This window comes from Anas platyrhynchos, chromosome 3, assembly GCF_047663525.1.
Source record: "Anas platyrhynchos isolate ZD024472 breed Pekin duck chromosome 3, IASCAAS_PekinDuck_T2T, whole genome shotgun sequence".
NCBI classification, from domain to species: domain Eukaryota; kingdom Metazoa; phylum Chordata; class Aves; order Anseriformes; family Anatidae; genus Anas; species Anas platyrhynchos.
Genome location: NC_092589.1, coordinates 93,036,175 through 93,053,571, shown reverse-complemented (window position 1 = coordinate 93,053,571; position 17,397 = coordinate 93,036,175). Strand labels below are relative to the sequence as shown.

Here is a 17,397-nt window from a genome sequence, read left to right as displayed (position 1 = left end):
GCCATGCTTATAGGTAACTAATAACATTCTTCACATGGTCTGCTAGGTAGTATAAGAACCTTGGAAAAAAAACAGTCCTTTAAATCTTTCTACAGTGACCATGAGGAGGCAGAGTGTCCCTCTGAAGAATTTTGTTCTGGCACTGTAAAAGAACATATATATTCTTGCATTCTTGCAGCATACAAGGTCGGAAGCCTTCATAGGAAAAGCCTGAGACTTCAGGAAGAAAAAAGGGTTCCAGGACCCATTTTCAGGAAACCAATTGAGGATTCAGGAAATCAGGAACCAACTAAATAAAAAAAAAATCTTTTGCACAGTAGGATTTACTCATCCTGATGTTAGTAAAAATTACATGAGAGGATTGGGTCAAAGAAACCAGATCTCAGCAAACATTCTTTCACAGGAAACTGCAAACTGCAAGGCTGTTTTCATATGTCACTACAGTGGCAAGTGAGTGGCCACTGGTCTCAAATGGTTGCCTATACAGAGAAGAAATTTAAAATTCCAATAAACTATGGGAGGATGCTTTATTAGGTTAAAGTATATTTTGACACAGAGGAGGGATGCCATGAAATACTCTGCTTGAGAATGCCAGGCTGAAGTAACAGATAATTAGACCATGACTGAGCTGCCTGCAAGGCCCATCTTTACTTTTAGGAGGATAAGTAGAATATGGGTAGAGCTGGAGAAATCAGCTTTTGAGAGCACAGGAACATAATTTATGAGCACAACTTATGAAAAGGGAGTTGGTGTCCTTAAGGAATGCTATAACCATGGGCTGTGATATCTCAAATCCAACTGTCAGAATACCATATATACTAGAAAACAAACAATGTGCCTTTGAAGGGATTGAGAAAAGCATTATGCTGACTCTGTTAGAAGTGAAAATGATGAAATAAAACTTTATAACTGTATCAGGCTTATTTTATGACCATTTGCTATTTATTTCCCGTTATGGTTAAATATCACAATTTGCTTTGACTTGTTGATGAAATTAAATCTCGCAAACAAAATCAATGAAGAATATAGTAAGAAGTTGCAAGAACGCACAGTGTATCCAACAAAGAAATATTTCTCAAATGATGGTTAATCTTTATTGGCACAAATGTAACAATTCTGTATATTATTAAACTTACTGTCCTGACACATTTAAAGAGAAATCTCCACCCACCCTGCCAATAATGGAAAGATAAGGTAACTGCAAAGAGACCTACAATATTTTTAGTTCCTCTGTATGTCATTAAATACATGTTTTATTATTAAAAAAATAATAATTAAGGAAATCATCATTATTAAAAAGGTTTTAATTTTTTTAAATTCAATTTTTTACTAATTATCTGATGGAGAAATAGGTCTGAACTTAAACTTATCACCACCTGGTAAAATCAGGTGTGTCTGTAAAATGAATGATCTAAAAAGTGGACTAAGTAAAAAAAAAAAAAAGGTATAATTATTTTCTAGTATAATAAACCTGAAACAAGTAGATCACTGATTTTCTCCCTGTTTTTATAAATGCTTTTGTCAAAGAGGATTTTTGCCTAATGAATGTGTGAAATGTCATAATTATGGAGCTACTGCTAACATTAGTATATTAACAATATGGAAATGTCAGAAATGTTAACCCCTTTTATATTTTTTTTTGTTCTTGTATCCAGTGAGTGCACTAGCCTCAAGAGGACTTTCTGCTGGTAGTTCATTTCTCAGCTATTTGATGGGAGCACAGCTTCAAATAAGCAGCAGCAGAAGCAGGAGTTGTACTGCTTCTGAAGGAGCACAGCTGACAACAGCAGGTTCTCTTTTGAAGCTGTCAGAAAGGAAGAAGAAAGATGGAGCAAGGAGCAAAGAACAGGGATGAAGGAAGAACAGAGGGAGCATATGAACTCATGAAAGGTATTATGTTTATCTGACAGAACTACAGAAGATCTTGGTGCCCGCACAGAGAAATAATAGATTACAAAGCTCTGAATAACCTATACAGGATCAATTTTTCCTTTACAAATACATAGAGCGTTAATACACACACACACAAATAAAAAATAAAAAAAATCGAGAGAGATTTATTTTACACATGAATATAATATCATGTTTTACATTCAAGCAAAACTCAATAAGGATACTGATAAGGACATAGATTACCAGAGAAACATATAACAAAAAAAAAGAAAAAGCAAAAACAAAGGAAAGACACTGGTGACAAGGGGAAAGATACCTTAGAAAAGAGGAGGAAGACAGTTTAAACATAAAGCAAAGATATAATTAACATTAAATACAGTGCCAGAGTTCTACAGAATATGTAGGCCTCTCCTGCTTTATGTGTTTGGTTCAACAACCAGAAGGAGATCCAGATTTTTTTTAATCTTAGCAAAACCTAATCTTAGAAGAAAGCTTTATGGCCACTGAAAGAGTGGAATCTTGCAGGACAGGTAAATCTCTGTTTTAGGAATAACAAGGGTAACTGGAATGAAAGTTTCTGCAAGCCAATAGAGAAAAGCAAGTAAGAAAACTGTTAGAAATCATGTAAGAATATGCCCAAGTTCCTGGAGCTATCCCAACTCTGTCAGTGAGAATGAAGTCATTGCATCCTGACCCTCCCTCCTTTCCTCTGGGTGTGTGAAGGGACAAGAAGGCAGCTGCAACACAGGGCATGGAGGTCTCAGATGTGGGTAAGTGGAAAGCAAGGAAATGCATGGTCTTTCACTCACACTACTTTATCTTTCCAGTTCTAAAGAATGTTAAGTGGCCAAATACTGTTATAAAGGATCTTTGTAAACACCTCATAAATACTCTATTAACAATTTAACAAGGGAAGTATGAACTGATAGCTGAACAGCTATGAGGTTAGACCCATGATGAGTACACTATCTAGAAGATATCTTCTATCTTAAGACTAATAATTCAAGTCAGATAACCAAAATCAGATAAAATGTTTCTATTGTCTGAAATTATAGCCATATTCAGTTTATTTTTTATTGCAAGGATCTGGAAGGTAAAACAGGAATGCAAGGTCGCAGATGACACTAAGCTGAGTGGTGCAGTTGATATCACAGAAGGAAGGGAGGCCATCCAAAGGGACCTGGAAAAAAAATGAGAATTGGGCCCACATAAACCTAATGAGGTTCAACAAGTCTAAGTGCAAGGTGTTTCACCTGGACCCTGTGCAGAGAAGGCCATTGAGGGTTCTGGCAGATGAAGAGCTTGACATGAGCCAGCAGTGCGTGCCTGCAGCCAAGAAGGCCAACTGTGCATTAAAAAGGCTACATTAAAAGAGGAGTGGCCAGCAGGGCGAGGGAGGTGATTGTGCTCCTCCACTTGAAGCACTGCATCTGGTCTGGTCTGGGGCCCCCAGCACAGGAAGGATGTGGGTCTGTTAGAATGGGTCCAGAAGAGGGCTACAAAGATGATTAGAGGACTGGAGCACCTCTCCTGTGAAGAAAGGTTAAGAGAGCTGGGTCTGTTCAGCCTGGAGAAGAAAAGGGGGACCTCATTGTGGCTTCTCAGCCCCTTGTTTAAAGGGAGCTTATAAAACAGATAGAGAGTGACTCTTTGCTCAGTCAGATAATGACAGGACAAGGGGGAATGAACTAAAAGAAGGGAGATTTTGATTAGGGTTTACGAGGAAATTCTTCTCCTGGAGGGTGGTGAGGCACAGGAACAGGTTGCCCAGAGAGGAAGCAGACGCCCCATCCCTGGAGGTGTTCAAGACCAGGTTACATGAAGCCCTGAGCAACCTGATCTAGTGGGTGGCATCCCTGCCAATGGCAGGAGGCTTGGAACTAGATGCTCTTTGAGGTCCCTTCCAACCAAGGCTATTCTATGATTCTATGCCAAAAGGATGACATTTTTATAAGCTGATGAAAACCTCTAAGGCTATTCCATCCACCATAGACATGACATTGTATTTCCATGCAGTCATAAACAAATGTTTTACAGTGACATATGTTACCGGAAAAGTTGAAGTATTGAACAGTAAGCATTTATTGAATATAAGATTGAATATATGTTCAATGAAATATATAATACATATATTCAATATAATATTGAATATATATTCAATATACTTACTGAAGCATAAGAACGGCAAATTGAATAAATGCTGGGCAAAAATGTACATGGGCTGAATGCAGTTGACATGGTCTGGAACCATATAAGAAGGGCAAAACTAAGGCTGGTATACAGAAGGAAAAATATCTAGAATAACTATGGTGGGAGTGTTCCATGCAAGACCATCTGACACAGATTCAAAGCTTTTTTATCCTAGAAAACCTACAGTTCTGTGGTTCACCAAGCTATTTCTTGGTGAAACAGCAATTTCCATTGAAATCTGTGGGAGGACTTTTGTGGTAAGAAGGAGCTGTGGTAAGAGTAAAACTCCATCACTGACACTTCCTCAGATTTTCCTTGGAGTCTTGAATTATATTAACAAAGAGATATAAATTATGAGGTGCACAGTATGTGTTACTTTTTCCTCTAAAAACACAATTAATGTTTTCAGTTTGATAATATTAAACTGGTTAAACAGTTTTATGAGCTTAGAGTTATGAGGCACACCTTGCTGCAACGAAAGTCTCAAAGTTTTATTCTTCTTCCTGATACTACTTGTCTTTTCTTTAAAATAAAAGACTTTTGGCCTAAAGGTACACCTGCTACTTCTGCAGAGTTAGAAAACTGAAAAGCTAGAGAGTCTCTTTGGTTAGTACTTTAAAAATACTTTTTTTTTTTCTTTGTCAGCATTCCTTCTGAGATTTTCTGTGTTGTCCAATTGGCTCTAAGTTTCATGATATGCTACTAGCTTTCAAACTTCCAATTTAGTGGGAGAAAAAAAAAACAACACATTGTTTTCTCTTGTGGTAGTGAAAGATTTTGTTTAGTGTTTGTACACATGAAAGTAACTTTTGTCTGCTTCAATGAAATTTAGGAACATTAATATATTCTCTGATATTCAAAAGCTGAAAATGTTTCAGCTATAAGCACATAATCTGAGATAGACTATAGAATTTACTTTGGAGTAGCATCATCTTAAATATATTTGGTTTGATTTTGAATGTGTTAAATTATCAGTCCGTTCACTTAATTCAGCATTTTCCTTTGTTCAATTTTTCATTTATTAACTACAAAGAAACCACTAAATGGTCCTACATTTATCGAGTATTTGTACCTTTATAGCTGAATTAGGCATAATGAAACTTTGCTTTTGTTAAATCAGTGTGTTTTTTTGGATAAAAACAATGGTAGAAGGAGATATACTGGCTTACGGAGAACAAAATTAAGGTGTGTTATCAACAGCTATCAATTATGTCCATGGTGGCCTGAAAATACAAAGAAAGTCTCTAAACCTTCTCTTCCTTCCCTAGCATAATTTCAGCTGCACCCAAACTCTCAGTACATAATCCTGAGGTTTCATGCCAAATTGCTAAGAAAGATATTTAACTGTCCAAACAATGTCTACTCAAAGTATTCATCTGCACTTGAAGTATATGAAGTGTCTGCAGATACTTACGTGCCTTATCATACCAGCTGGTCAGAACTAGATGTGCAAAATGTGACAATTTCTAGGTTTCTCAAAATGATTTGAAATGTTGCAAACAACAAAAGAGAAATTCCACAGACCATATCATAGAGTGAAAGCTGAAATTAACACCTTTGAGTCTCAGCACTCTTCTCACTCTTCTAAGGGAGCTCACTAATTCCAAGGGCATGCTAGCTCTCACCTGACAATTGGAGAAACCTTAAGAAAAAAAAAAAAAAAGCAGAGAAATCTCAAAAAAAAATATCAAGTTTAATATGCTCAGAATTTTCACACCACTTCTGTTTTAAATGATTGCTGTAAAAAAAAAGTGTGGAAAACCAACTAATCACCGAAGCTTTGGTTGTAGCTCTGCTTTGTGCAGCTGGATGAAAAGAAAAAATAAGAGGATATACTGTTCATCTTTGCGTAATTTCCACATGAAATGCAACAGAAAAGCGAATATCTACCAGATTTTAATTACAGGAAAACATAGACACTGAAAGAGTTGGAATTTCATTTTCAGTTATAAATTTTGCACAACATTTGATGCTTGCAAAGATAAGCAAATTTACTATGTTTTAAATATTTGCATTGTAAACTAGGCAAACAGCATTCATCATTGCAAATTTTGTTTCAAAGCTACTCCAACCACAATTCCTCCCCAAATCCATACATTTGCTGCTTTCGGATCAAAACGTTTTCCAACTAGCAGGGGTAGAAGAAAATTACGTTCTGATTGTAGGAGCACAGTACACTTATCGGGGTTTTCAAACTTCACTTCCTCCTAGGATTAGCAGAGAAGCTTCCAGATTGGATTTCTTTTTTTTTTTTTTTTTTTTTTTTATAATATACATGCTTACTCATTAGGGTTTATGTGTAGATAGCAAACTTTATTTTAACTTTGGCTTGAAGTTTTGCAGTGATGAGCCAAACAAAATCATTAAATAACAAAAACATTCAAAGTACTTCCAGTGACCTTCCTTGAATACTTCTTAAAGGATGAATAACTCCTCTTCAAGTTGAAATAATTAAAAACTGTAAAACACTTCAACATAAAGAACTGCCACATCACCATTTATCTTCGACTCTTAGCAAATTTTGTAGCCACATATCTTAGGCAACTGCAGCAACAACCTGGCTATAACAAGCAACAACTTGAGGTATTATGAAAGTCAGTAAACGTAAATGTCTGTTTTGGGGCTACAGTGTTTTACATCTAAAGAAAGTGTTATACAGACAATAACAAAAAGCATAATTAAATAATGCCACAAAGCTTCTAATCATGGCTTGTAAATATTTACATAGTGCAGGTGAATTCATGTGTATTACTTCCAGATGAACATACAAATAACAAAAAATAATTTGAAAAAATATATTAAATCAACATGGTTTCTTCATGTAGACTAACCCAAAGAAACTGTGCTGAAGAGAGAATACTTCTACTGATTTTGTCTTTGTGGAGAAATATTAAATCTATCAGAGAGACTGCAAACACATTTTTCTATCCCTTCCTGTGTTCATGAAGAAATGAGCTCACTTTTCAGGAAGACACCATCTCACTTTCTAGGTTTTCCCTTTGGATAGAAGTTACAAGCTAAAATATATAATGAATTATTAAACTGGAAGGGAAACCTATTTTTCTTGCTGACTTGTGAAAAGTATACTGTTTCGTGAATTCATGCTGTATACTGAGAAACGAATTACACAGGCAAGAAGCAACATTGTTATGTAGTATTAACAAGTATACTTCTAAGTCTGTAGGTATACTCTCCGGGGGCCACAAAACAATCCTCTGAAGTGTGAAATCACAGTAAATAAGCAGAACTAACAGTACTTCTGCAATCCAAAAAAAAGCATTGGAATCAAAATCACAATTTTAACAAAAAGTGAGACTCAATTCAAGTATGGAGAACTTGTTTCACTGCAATAAATCGGTCAAAATTGCTTCAACATTTGTATTTTAGAGTTGTAACACGTATTACTGGAGTCAAACGCTTACTGTGCTCCTTCCTGTCAGAAAGCAGCATTTTCAGTTATCAGTTGCGCTTTGCTCAATGAGTCATATATCAAAGAACTTTCCAGAATAACACAAAGAACTACACTTCAAATTTTATAACACATTGTGTATTAGAATACCAAAAGGCTCCTACTGCATTTTAATGATTATTTTTGCTGCTGATCTACACCAAAGTTATTAAGGACCTGAAGAAGCTAAAACTGATACTTAACGTCAAGTATCATTGGTACTCACTGTAAAGAATAGTGCCACTTAGAGCAGTTGTCTTCACTGTCAAGTACAGAGTCGTCAGATTGCTTGTTTCCTGCCCAGATGCAGTCCTGATCTCCGTTACAGATGTTAGAGAAGGAAGTTCCAAATATGAATTTCCAGTGAAGGATGGAAAAAACAGGGCTGTGTCTGCAATGAATAACAAAACAGCTTTTTTCAATTAATTGCTACAAAATAAAGTAATAAAATGCGACATAATCAGCAAAGCACATTTGAAAATACCCATTCTTTTGAACACCTTTGAACAATGTAATCAACTCTATTATTTGCAAGGTACATGCAAAAATGTATTTAATTTCAAACATTTGAGTTAAAAGACTAGAAGAAGAAAATGTTCTAGCATCTGCGTATTAGAAGTGAAAATGCCATTATAGGAGGGACCACTGTCAGAAGATGCAATAAAGTTCAGAAGCTTGTGTCAAACATTCTCATCTTTACAGACACGTCTATGCAGAATTATTGTCCACTAACATAACCGTGAAGTGTTTTTGATTTATAATTGTAGATGAAAATACAGTTTTTCTTAATTTTGAGGATACTTTAATGTTTCGCTTTTGAAATTATGATGATTGTACTGTTGGGCAGTACATACATTTTTCCACTAGACTACTGGTGGAAAAAAAATAGAAATCACAAGTGAAAACTTTAAATATGAAGGCTTAACATCAGCAACTTCTATTGTATTGATTACCTTTGTTTATTTTTTTTTCCTTTGTAGGAAAATACTGGTAAAAAATTACCATCCAAGCTAGAGAAAATAGTTTAACTGAGGTTAGACTGAGCGGCTTCCTGATGCCTTATGAATCCTAGTCAGGCAATGCTCCTTGAAAACTGTTCAAATTCATCATCATGGACATGAACAAGGAATGAGCAGTTTGAGTAAGGTAATATATCGGTAAAGAAATTTATAATTTATTTAACTAGAAATATACAATGGATTTGTAATTGATGATTACAGATAGGCATGATTAGCATTGGGTATTCTTATTCACTGCTGTTGTTTAACCACAGTAGACCACTAAGCATGACTCAGCTGCTCACTCTATCTCCCCACAGTGGCACATGGGAGAAAATTGTAAAGGTAAAAATGAGAAAACTCATGGGTTGAGATAAAGACAGTTAAATAAGTAAATAAGTTTAATAAAAGTTGCATATGCAAGCAAAGCAAAATAAGGAATTCAGTCACTGCTTCCCATCGGCAGGCAGGTGTTCAGCCACTTCCAGGAAAGCAGGCTTCAAGCAAGCACATAACAGTTATTTGTGAAGTGAAACTCCATCACTCCGAACGTTCCCCCTTCTCTTTCTTTCCCCTCAGCTTTCACTGCCGAACATGCCAGACAGTGTGGGACATCCCTTTGGTCCCCTCCCAGCTCCTGGTGTTCCCCCAGGCTCCTCACTGGCAGGGCAGCACCAGAAGCTGAAACGTCCTTGGCTCTGTGCAAGCACTGCTCTGCAACAACTAAAATACTGGGGTATTATCAATAATATTTCATCAAAAATCCAAAACATAGCATGATATGTGCTACTCCATCCTGGCCAAAACCAGGACATTCATTCTGAATATTAATTTTTTTGTTTGTTTCTCAAATGTGCCCACGGTTTGTTCTCTGCCATTTTTCACTGGACTTAAGAAGAAAGAATATGAAACTCGTTGGTTAAACAAGCATGAGTTGAAAGACATTCATATAGGAAAAAAAAAAAAAAAGGCAAATAGAAAGCAGGAAGAAAAGCAGAAGGAAAGCAAGAAGTAGTTATGTTCCTAAAAGGTGGGTCTGGAAAGATTAGGGTTCTTGGAGAAACTGAATAAACAATGGGATGAAAAAATTTCCTGGGTGTGTGAGGGAAAGGTCCAAGACAGTGCAAAGAATAAGAAGTCAGAAACAGACCTATATGGTTAGGAGAAAGTTACTTGTCTAACAAAGTTTATACTTTTAAGGAAAACAGCATTATATATAGCTAATTCAGCACAGGACCACAAAGATGTTGAAGTGACTGAAGCTCTTCTTGTATGAGGAGTGGCTGAGAGAGCTGGGACTTCTGAAACTGGAGAAGAGAAGGCTCAGGAGGATCTTATCAATGTGTATAAATTCCTGATGGAAGGGGATGAAGAAGAGGAAGACAAGCTCTTTTCAGTAGTGCTCACTGACAGGACAAGATGTGATGGTCAAAATCAAAAAACAGGAAATTCTGTCTGAACACATGGAAACACTCTTCTACTGTGAGGGTTGTCAAGTGCTGGAACAGGTTGCTCAGAGTGGTTGTCAATTCTCCGTCCTTTGAAAAATTCAAAACCCAGCTGGACGTGGTTGTGAGAAACCTTCTCTTGATAAATCCACTTGAACAGGAGGTTGGACTTGATGATATCAAGAGGCCCCTTACAACCTCAACATTTTGACAATTCTGTGATCTTTCACAAAGAGACTCTGCGCAGAAAATGTTAATTCTTATTTTTCAAGTGCAGTGCCTTCAGTAACATTAGTGTAGTGTAATACCATACAGTAACATATCATGCAGATAAAGCTACCGAGTCTTTCATTAGGCAACTTTCAAAAATATTTAAATTTGCGATTACTTCTCCACAAGAATTGTTCCCACCACCCACCAATGTGCTTCCTCTTCTGCTGTGTCAATACGACTGCATGTGCTCATGAAATTAATCAGATTAGGAAAGTCCTCCAAATTAAAATAATCTTGAGCAGGAGGGGATTTTTTTTTTAAGTCTGGATCACTACCCTGATGTGTTTTACCATGGATCCCCAAGATATTGGTACTGGTGCAAATAAGAGAACACATAAAGAGCAAGGAATCAAGGGCTTACTCATTCAGTACTGCTACTGAACATGCTGTTGTGGATTATGTCCTACAAGAGTGTGCACACTTCTGGCAACCCCACTTATGAATCACTTACTGTTGTATTTTTATGCTCTATAAACTCTAAAGCTTGCAACAAGAAAAATACACTTTTTCTTCCATCATTAATGGTTCCAACAACATGAAGTTTTAACATTATGTCTTTAAAAGGCTGTAAAAAGGAAAAGGAGCCAAACACCAATAACATGCATCTGCAGTGCTATATAAAAAAATGATAGTTGGCATTCTAATCAAGAAACCTGAAGGGGAAAGAGTGGAGGGGAGGGAGGACAGGATATTCTGTCGGTCTTGAAAGTAAGGACGACTGCATCTGTCCTTTAGCTGGAATAGCTCCCTTCAAAGGGCAGACCTTCCACAAAGACACACAGAATTCTAGGCAGTCCAGCACCCTGCAAGCAGAATTCCCTGCACTACTGAACAGCGAAGACAACTGAGAAAAATGCCATTCAGGACTAGGAGGGTGCAGAGTGCAACTGTACGTCAGCAAAGAGGTGAGAGGAGAGGAATTAGTCATCTCCTTGGATGAAGGCCCTAAGCAGGAGAAAACTAGACAGCTTTCCGATTTTCTTTAAAGTGTGCATACCTCCTCCTGCTTTCATCTTCACACAAACCAAGACTGATTATCTGCAATGTAGGTCAGAAGCAGGAATACAAGCTCCACAGGTTGCACAATGAAGCAAAGAAACTACCAAAGGCGTCTTAAGCACAAGATACCATGGAAAAGTTCCTGCCCAGCACGAGGAATCAAATCTGAAACATTCCATTTCAACAGAGCCAAAGAGGGCATAAGCTGAACAATAATAGGTTAATCATAGACATATGACTGATGCCAGCTATAATGTGCATGATCTACCACTGCAGGAGAGCATTTTACACTGTTTTCGAGTTGCTTTTACATATTTTACATGCACATATTTTAAGATGGCTGCTGGCACTAAGTCATTTTGTGCATTTATTTCACATCTCAGGCTGAAAGAAGAAAGAGTTACTTTATTTTCTCTACAGTCTCTTCTGGGGCCACTACATAACCACCTGTCCATGACCATAAAGGACTGTTCCACGGGGGCAGCTGTTTCCAAAGTGGGTGTGCAAGACAATCTACAGGGGTGCAGGAAAGAAAATATTATAACTTCAGTAGCTCTTGTATGCAATTTAGTAATAAATTAATCTACATATACCTGAAAGGTGTGCTCAAAAATAGTTTGGAGATCAGTGCATTAGGGAAAAAATCAGGTCAATACGGACTCAGCAGCCACATGCCCCATGGAAAGCAGATGAGCATAGTGAGAGCACCAGCACAGCAGTTGTGGAGTATCGAGAAAGTCTGAAAAGGAATTGTGTTACGATTCTTTGACCTACATTTAAGGTGTTACTATAGCTAAACAGTGACAAATGTGTCACTGTACCAACAGAGGATAGTGATGAAACTAATACAGTACAACTTCTCAAAAAATGCATGATTCTTTTAGATTCAGTGTATGTCTGTGTTTCAATAAGGAAAATGGTTTAATGAATTTTATTCCCCAAACTGTGTTTTAGGTTATCTAGTTGTCTGAAACCTAAACTGTGTGTGTTTGAGCTTCATCTTTAGATACTTATATATAACCAATAACCAGGAAGTGACATAATACAATGTTAAAGAAAATGAATACAGAAATAAAAAAAGAACTTCATAAGTAGAAATCAAAATCAAGTACAAGTAACTCAACGGTTTTACAGGTCTCAGTTACACTGGAAGAAATGAAAAATCTTCTAGTATTTTAGAGGTAAAAAAAAAAAAGAGAGACTGAATAATTCAAGATACAATACCTATAAAAATTCATAACAGACTACAGTGCTGTTTCTGGAATTCCCTGAATAGCATATAGTGCTAAAAATGATGTGTTAACAGCTTAACTGAAGGTTTGAATTTTCTACTGAAATAAATAGGTTATCTGGCAGAGGACTGACTATAACTTTCATAACATAGTGTAACAAGAAAAAGTTGGGAAGACTTTAACAAGTTTCTGTCATCATCCTATTTGAATTTGCTTTAGTTAGGAAATAAACAGGAGTACGGGGAAGAATGTACACTGTTTTCCATTGCTAGGAAATTGGAATAAGTCTATTTTCACTCTTGTCTTTAATTTCCATTTGCACTTCTGTGTGTGCGACAAGTTTGTCTTAGTAATGCATTCTATTCAAATAAAAAAAAGACTTTTTAATCTTGAAGATAGTAAGAGCCAGTCAAGTGCACCAGCCATCATTAAGTAAATTCATATGAGAAATTAGCAAAATTTTTAATAGTAAGAATGAGTATTAATTAGGAAACAAATGAACAAACAAAAACAACAGCCAACAAAACCTTAGGAAGAGAAGTAGTTCATTCATCTTGTGGTAGGAGGAATATGACCAAACATTTGGCCAAGTTGTCTACAACCAACAAGATAAATAACTGCACAGAAGGTCCTTGGTCCTCACTGGTAAGGCAGAAAAATGTGTAATCCTAGGATGTGAACTCATTCTGCCTTATAATAAACACCTAAAAAGACCAGGTGAATGATGACCTAAAACTACCAGTTGCTCTCCACTCACCTTAAAAGGACTTGAGGGTCACTAGCTTAGCTGTAGACATGTACACAGGCAGTATCTGAAGTTAGATGAACCAGCCATACTGTTGATGACCATGCATCAGAAGCAAATGGCCTGCTGGAGGATATTCTTTAGGCAAAAGCAAGTTACTTAACACAGTAGTTCTTAGATGAAATGTTAGATAGTGCACTAAACAAGACGTCAGAATGGTTAGGGGCTTAAACTCTGAATTTCTGATTTCTATTTTCCAATTACAGTGGTAAACATCCTACAAGAGATTGGAAACTTACTGATAGATTCTTTGCTTCTTTTACATCGCTGAAGGAATATAGAAAAAGCACAGATGATTTGTTTGCCAGGCAGTGCAGCAAACCTTTTCCACATTACCAAAACCAGAGGCATTTGCAGCAAGAAGTCAGGTTAGGAGCAATATCAAGGGGCTGATGAATACATGGCTTGCTCTATCCATCTAAAGCTCACAGAATAGCTCAGAGAACCAAATATAACTAACTATCTGATAGTAATGCATTCTTTTATCTCATGGTCATGGTGCGAAGAGAATCAAAGTGAAATAAATATGATTCAGATAATTCCTAGGGATAAGTCTGGTACATACAAAAACCTGACTTGGGTATATCATAAAACATCACGCACATCTACAGAAAGAAATACAATAATCATTGGCTCAATGACTGTAACTTTAGGAATCTAAAAATAATTGATTAGGCGAGTTCAGCTGTTTCCACACAATAAAATATGAAACAAAATAAATCCCACCTTCACTACTTTCATTCTTTCAGCAAAAGCTTTCTTTTTGTGGAAACTCAACTACATTACAAGGCAAAAAATCCTTATGGAATAACACACACAAGTTTTTCCTTATCAGGGCAGCCTGGTGCCTTGTTGATAATGCTCTTTGCTGTCAACTGGGGGATCTAAATTCAGATCACTGACTTAATCTCTTGTTTTGCAGATTGCTAGGGGCTTCAAATAGCAAAAAGAGAGTATATTTAATCATGAAGACTCAGAGGAAGCACTGAGAAACAACAGGTCAAATAAGTAATCCTTAAGAGCAGGGCATCATTCCATTTTCATTGAAAATGCCATACAGGTGGAGGAATATTAGATAAAAAGAGTTTAAAAAAATCTGGGAAAATAAAGCAGATGACGGCCTCTGAAAAGGTACAGTGAAACACAGAACAGAAGTGAGGATGATCAAAAGGATAGTATGACTTCCAGAGTGAGAAACATATCAGGACTATGGAACGTGGGTAAAATTTGCAAGGGAAAATGTGAATAAGAAATGACAATTCGGTGGCTTGTACTATAAAAGCTAAGGGCACTTAATGACACTGTCAGATCACAGACTTGAAAAACAAAAGGAAACGATTATTAACTTTTCTCAGAATGAATAGTTACCTCGGGCAATTTATGGCCACAGATGGTATGTGGATCAAAAGTATAAAAAGTAAATGACGAAAAAATGAGAAAAAGAGGGGAAAACAGACCTGTACATATAAACAAATATATTTCCTGCAGCTCAGGAAATCCTAATCTCAGATTGGTGGAAGCTGTTGTTCTTCAGGAAAACTCACAGCTGCCTTGTTTCTCGTATCTCTTTCAACACGTTTGTTACTAGTCTTGCTCAGAGACAGGATATTGAGGAAGTTAACCTACCAGCCTGATCCATCTGGTAGTTTATAGTTATTTGTTCTGCTTTCCACATTGCCAAAAAGATACATGACAGAAGACAAATTTATGCACGGTATTTAATGTAAAGGAAATTAATAATTCCATAGTTATCTGAAACACAGTGATTGCTATTATCTAGTGCCTAGAGATCAAGTTAACCTTCTCTTTACGCAGCTGCATTGTAATAAGTACCACCTGTGTAGATGAAACCAACATAGAGATGGATTTGGTTTTGTTTCAGAAGAAAAATGAGACACTCAAATTCATAGAATATCCTGTGTTGGAAAGTACCCACAAGGATTGAGTCCAACTTCTGGCTCCACACAGGAATACCCCAAAATCAGACCACGTGTCTTAGAGCATTGTCCAAATGCTTCTTGAACCACAGCAAGTTCAGTGCCATGATCACTGCCCCAGGGAGCAGTTCCAGTGCCCAACTACCTTCTGGGTGCAGAACCTTTCCCTCACACCCAGCCTGACCCTCCCCTGTCCCAGCTCCATGCCGTTCCTTCGGGTCCTGTCGCTGTCCCCAGAGAGCAGAGCTCAGCGCCTGCCCCTCCGCTCCCCTCATGAGGGAGCTGCAGGCCGCCATGAGGCCTCCCCTCAGCCTGCTCTGCTCTGGGCTGAACAAACCAAAGGACCTCAGCTGTTCCTCATAAGTCTTCCCCTCTAGACCCTTCACCATCTTTGTTGACCTCCTTTGGACACTCTCTAATAGTTCTATATCTTTACTGGCTCAGCCAACTTTATTTGAGGCACCCAAAATTGGGGAATATGTTGATAGTTTTAGCATTCTTTAAATACTGAGCAGTTCAAGAGTTAGCTGCATGTCTGACAAAAGGAAATCATAATAAAGTGGTTCGATGCTCCTATGCTTTGGGAAACAGGGAGCCACAAGAATAAGAAACTACCTTCAGATTTCTGTTCTGTGGATTTCATTTTTCTTCTTCAGACCTCATGTTTTAGAACAGAAGAATCACTTCTCTTTTTTTTTTGCCAATACCCTTGCTATAAATCAGCAGTTATTACTGCATCGGTTTTCAGATGAGAAGTCGGTATTTTCAGCCAACTCTTGTTCATCTGTAGCGGGAAGAAAATTACCTTCCTCACTTGTTCTTCTCTCACTGAAGTGTATTCACTTAGAGGCCACGAAACATGCTAATCTGTCCAGCTGAAAGATGCAGCGTAATTATTAAATTCAGTTGTGGTTATTTATGAGTATTATATAGATACGTAAAGTAAGGCCAGATATGTAAGTAAATGGAACAGATTGACATGATAAACAAAAAAGGAAAATCATTCATTCATATCCTGTTCAACAAGATTTTGTGAAAAAAATAAGGAATGAAAATATTATCTAAACGAGAGAAGGTATAAAAAACAGTCAATACGAATAAATCCCTCAGTATCCATTTCCTGGTGCTTTTACTGTTATTTTGTGATGGTAACATCTACAAACACATTGAAAATAAAAAGAACCTATTTTTTGTTAGTCCAAATCCACAAATGAAATTAGCATCACAGTAACTCTTTTTAGTACTTCTGAGAACAGCTTCTCCATAGATCTTTTTCTTCTTGTTTAGCTTCACCTCCAAAACTTATTTTATTTCTAAGTGCCTTCAATTTTGAAACAGAAAGAATGTTCCTAACTGATACTTGTACCTTATTAGGGTTATGTATTTTACCATCTCCATTCAAAACGATGTGTAAATGTTAAATCTTTTCCTGAACTTAACGTAGAGGAAATTGGGAAACTATTACATAATATTTTCTTCAAGTTCAACATATTTGATTGGAAATATGATCTAACTGCAAAAACACCAGAGTTTTATCTTTTTTTTTTTTTTTTTTTTTGTAAAGAAGTTCTATCTGGAAGGGAGATAAGGCTCCTTTGTATCTTCAGGTATGCTTTTCAACCTTTCTCAATTAAAGGAAGAAAATCTAAGGTAGGCTTTGAATATCACACCATAATTTACACTGGAGTTCTCATAATGAATTACTAGATTTGATGTTAGAAAGCTGGCTGCATTTAAGGTCACAATGACACATATTACAGCAAATCCTAATGAAGCAAGGACTTGTACAAATCTTTTGAAGTTCACTCATTAATATATTTGTTCTGTAAAGTATCACAGAAGGTCTACATGAACATAAGCTTTCACATTTTTGATTGAAGTCTAATGAGCTGGTAAAAGGAGTGAATGAAATAAAGTATTGGTCTTTGGGGGGGAAAAAAAGGCAGCTATCCAAGTAATTCTAGAAACTCAAGATTTTTCTATGTCCTCAATGTAATGAAAACTGTTTGGTTGCTTAAATACATGTGACCCAAAAGCTTAATTTCCTGTTGTTTTACAGTCTCAGTTAGACATGTACATGTTTTATTTGTATGCCTGTAATTCGTATGTTTATCAAAATTTCAAGGCCATCTTTTTACTTTATGAGATAACAGTGTATTTTCAGTTACTCTAAT

General features: G+C 36.7%; 1 protein-coding gene across 1 annotated transcript in view; it reads right to left on the bottom strand.

The window, feature by feature from the left end:
- The window catches only part of EYS (eyes shut homolog), a 530,119-nt gene that overhangs the window by 152,583 nt on the left and 360,139 nt on the right, over positions 1-17,397 (bottom strand). Inside the window, exon 18 of the mRNA XM_072035108.1 lies at positions 7,758-7,922. Within this exon, the coding sequence (XP_071891209.1) occupies positions 7,758-7,922 (165 nt within the window). The remainder of the gene's footprint in view (positions 1-7,757; positions 7,923-17,397) is intronic.